The sequence below is a fragment of the Arachis ipaensis genome, chromosome B07 (assembly GCF_000816755.2).
Source record: "Arachis ipaensis cultivar K30076 chromosome B07, Araip1.1, whole genome shotgun sequence".
Lineage (NCBI taxonomy): Eukaryota > Viridiplantae > Streptophyta > Magnoliopsida > Fabales > Fabaceae > Arachis > Arachis ipaensis.
Window position 1 is genome coordinate 38395432 of NC_029791.2, and position 2510 is coordinate 38397941.

At 34.8% G+C, this 2510-nt stretch overlaps 1 protein-coding gene across 4 annotated transcripts in view; it reads left to right on the plus strand.

Moving 5' to 3' along the window:
• LOC107609095 (AP-4 complex subunit mu) overlaps positions 1-2510 on the plus strand; it is a 7005-nt gene that overhangs the window by 1323 nt on the left and 3172 nt on the right. For all 4 annotated transcript variants that reach the window (XR_001613069.2, XM_021107735.1, XM_016310930.2 and 1 more), the window contains exons 3-6: positions 307-510; positions 979-1095; positions 1195-1323; positions 2244-2370. Coding sequence is in view for 3 of the 4 variants with exons in the window: in XM_021107735.1 (XP_020963394.1) it covers positions 307-510; positions 979-1095; positions 1195-1323; positions 2244-2370 (577 nt within the window). In the remaining variant the exon portion in view is untranslated. The remainder of the gene's footprint in view (positions 1-306; positions 511-978; positions 1096-1194; positions 1324-2243; positions 2371-2510) is intronic.

Genomic DNA, 2510 nt, shown 5'->3' on the forward strand with positions numbered 1-2510 from the left:
ATGTGATCACCCTTTGTTTTCTATGACTGTATGCAGAGCTGCTAGATCTATGTACTGTTATTGATACATTTTATTTGCATCTGCCTCTGGTTTCACCAGTGATATTTCATGATTTCAAATCTAAATTGGCTTAATTTAAAATCATTGTTTAGATCTCGTAAAATGGTTTATGTGCAAGGAGTGAATGTCTATTCTCAATTTCTCATCATTCATTTGCACTGCTTCTTGTACGATATGCTATGCTGTTTTATTTGCAGTTTTGGTTATAAAATATGCTCATTTTTTTTGTGGTATGTTCATTGACAGAATGTGGATGGTGTAAATTACTTTCACGTGAAAGTTGTTGGGTTATTGTTTGTTGCAACTACAAGAGTTAATACGTCACCTTCCTATGTCTTGGAGCTTTTACAAAGAATTGCTCGTGTTATCAAAGATTACCTTGGCATTCTCAATGAGGACTCATTACGGAAGAACTTTGTGCTTGTGTACGAGTTACTTGATGAAGTTATTGTAAGCAGCCACTTATACTTGATTTGGTGCTTTGCTTATTTCCAGTCCGATATTTTCACAACTGAAGTGCATCATTGTATTAAATTATCATTTGTTCCTGTCTCCCCGTTTTTTTCAATTTTATCTTCACACTTGAGACTGTCTCCCCGTTTTTTTCAATTTTATCTTCACACTTGAGACTCTTTCTCTTTGCTGTTGTATCTTTTTATCAGTATAATTTTTCGGGAAGTTTATGACAGAAGCATTCAATGGATTATAAAGTTATGCTTGCATTTTTCATTTTTCAAATGTGCAATAGAAAGTATAAACTTCTGATTGATGTTGTTTTCACTTATCTTTCTTTGGAAGTACAACAATCGAGTATTTGCAAAACTTTTTATGTTTTACCAGTGCTTTGACCTATACTAAATCCCAATCGGTTGTGTATCAAAAGATCATATGGTGACCTGAAAACATTACTTGAACCAGGATTTTGGTTATGTGCAAACAACATCTACCGAATTGTTGAAGTCCTATGTTTTCAATGAGCCACTAGTGGTTGATGCCACACGTATGCCACCTCTTGGACCTGCTACACTTTTTGCGGTACGCTGTTTAATATGTTATACATGAGGAACTTATTAAGTTTTGTAATTATCACTTGAGCATGTGATTTTATTAATTCTTAATTTTGATTATATGCAGCAAGGGACAAAAAGAATGCCTGGGATAGCTGTCACAAAATCAGTGGTTGCAACAGAGCCTGGAGGTAGAAAGAGGGAGGAAATATTTGTAGACATAATTGAGAAAATCAGCATCACTTTTAGCTCTAGTGTGAGTACATACTATTCATATTGCTTCATCTTTGTATGTCTTGCAAAAAGCTTTGTTTATTATTCTCCAGATGCTAACTAAAAAGGAATTGAACCTTCCTAAGGGTGAACCGAGGTTTCGTGGCCACCCCTCTACCCTCCGAAATGTGAACTCCAAGAAGGCTAGGGATTAGTGTTGCTGTGTTGGCATCTGGCCGGCTGATACCGAGGGTTTATGTCTAGTGTACCTAAAAGTAAACAAACCAAAAGGCATAATTGTAGTATGTTCAGGGGGCTGAATATCTGATACTAGATCTCACTCATGACTCAAAGTTCTTCAAACTTATTTTAAATCTAAATAAAGAATCATCAAATTAAGTTAAAATTTGGCATACCAGCAGTGTGCTTTCTCCAGTGTAGAATGGAAGGGCTTTACTCTTTTAATGAAACATAGAATATGAATTCATTTTTTCCTCGTTATGTAATGCTTATATTGCTTAGTTTTGAAGGTGGTTAAGTGCCCACAAGAGCAGAAGCTAGTATTGCAGAGATGAAACTGTTGTATTTAATGAGTTGACGACAAGGTTTAGAATTAATGTATTAGAGAGGAAGCAAGAATAGCACTTATTAAAGAAAATATGACAAAATATTACCTAATGATGGTTTGGCCTTATGAGGAAAAGGTAGTTGAAGTCCCAGGAAACTTTAATATAAACCATTACAAAAAGATATATATATATCTGAATGGCAGTTTCGGAAAAAATGAGTTTTTAATAAACAATAGATTTGTTTGATAGCACTCTTAGGGAGAAGGCTCTTGCTGCTGTATTTTTCTTTATATTTGAAGTGCCTCTTAGTGTGATAAGCATTGGTTGCATTTTCAAGTTGCTTGTTTGTCATGTTTTGTTTATCATTCTTAACACTCTTTATGTCATCTGTCAGGGCTATATACTAACTTCTGAGATTGATGGCACCATACAAATGAAGAGCTATCTTTCTGGCAATCCTGAAATTCGATTAGCTCTTAATGATGACCTTGCCATTGGAAGAGGCCAAGGACCTGTTTATGGTATGTTTTTATCAACATTGTTGGATTTCATTTCACAATCTCGGCGCTCCTTCGTTGTTGAACATCCTTGTGTACAATTTCATTCTTTCTTCGTTCTTTTTTCTTTCTTTCTTTCTTTTTTCCTTTTTTTTTTCAAACAG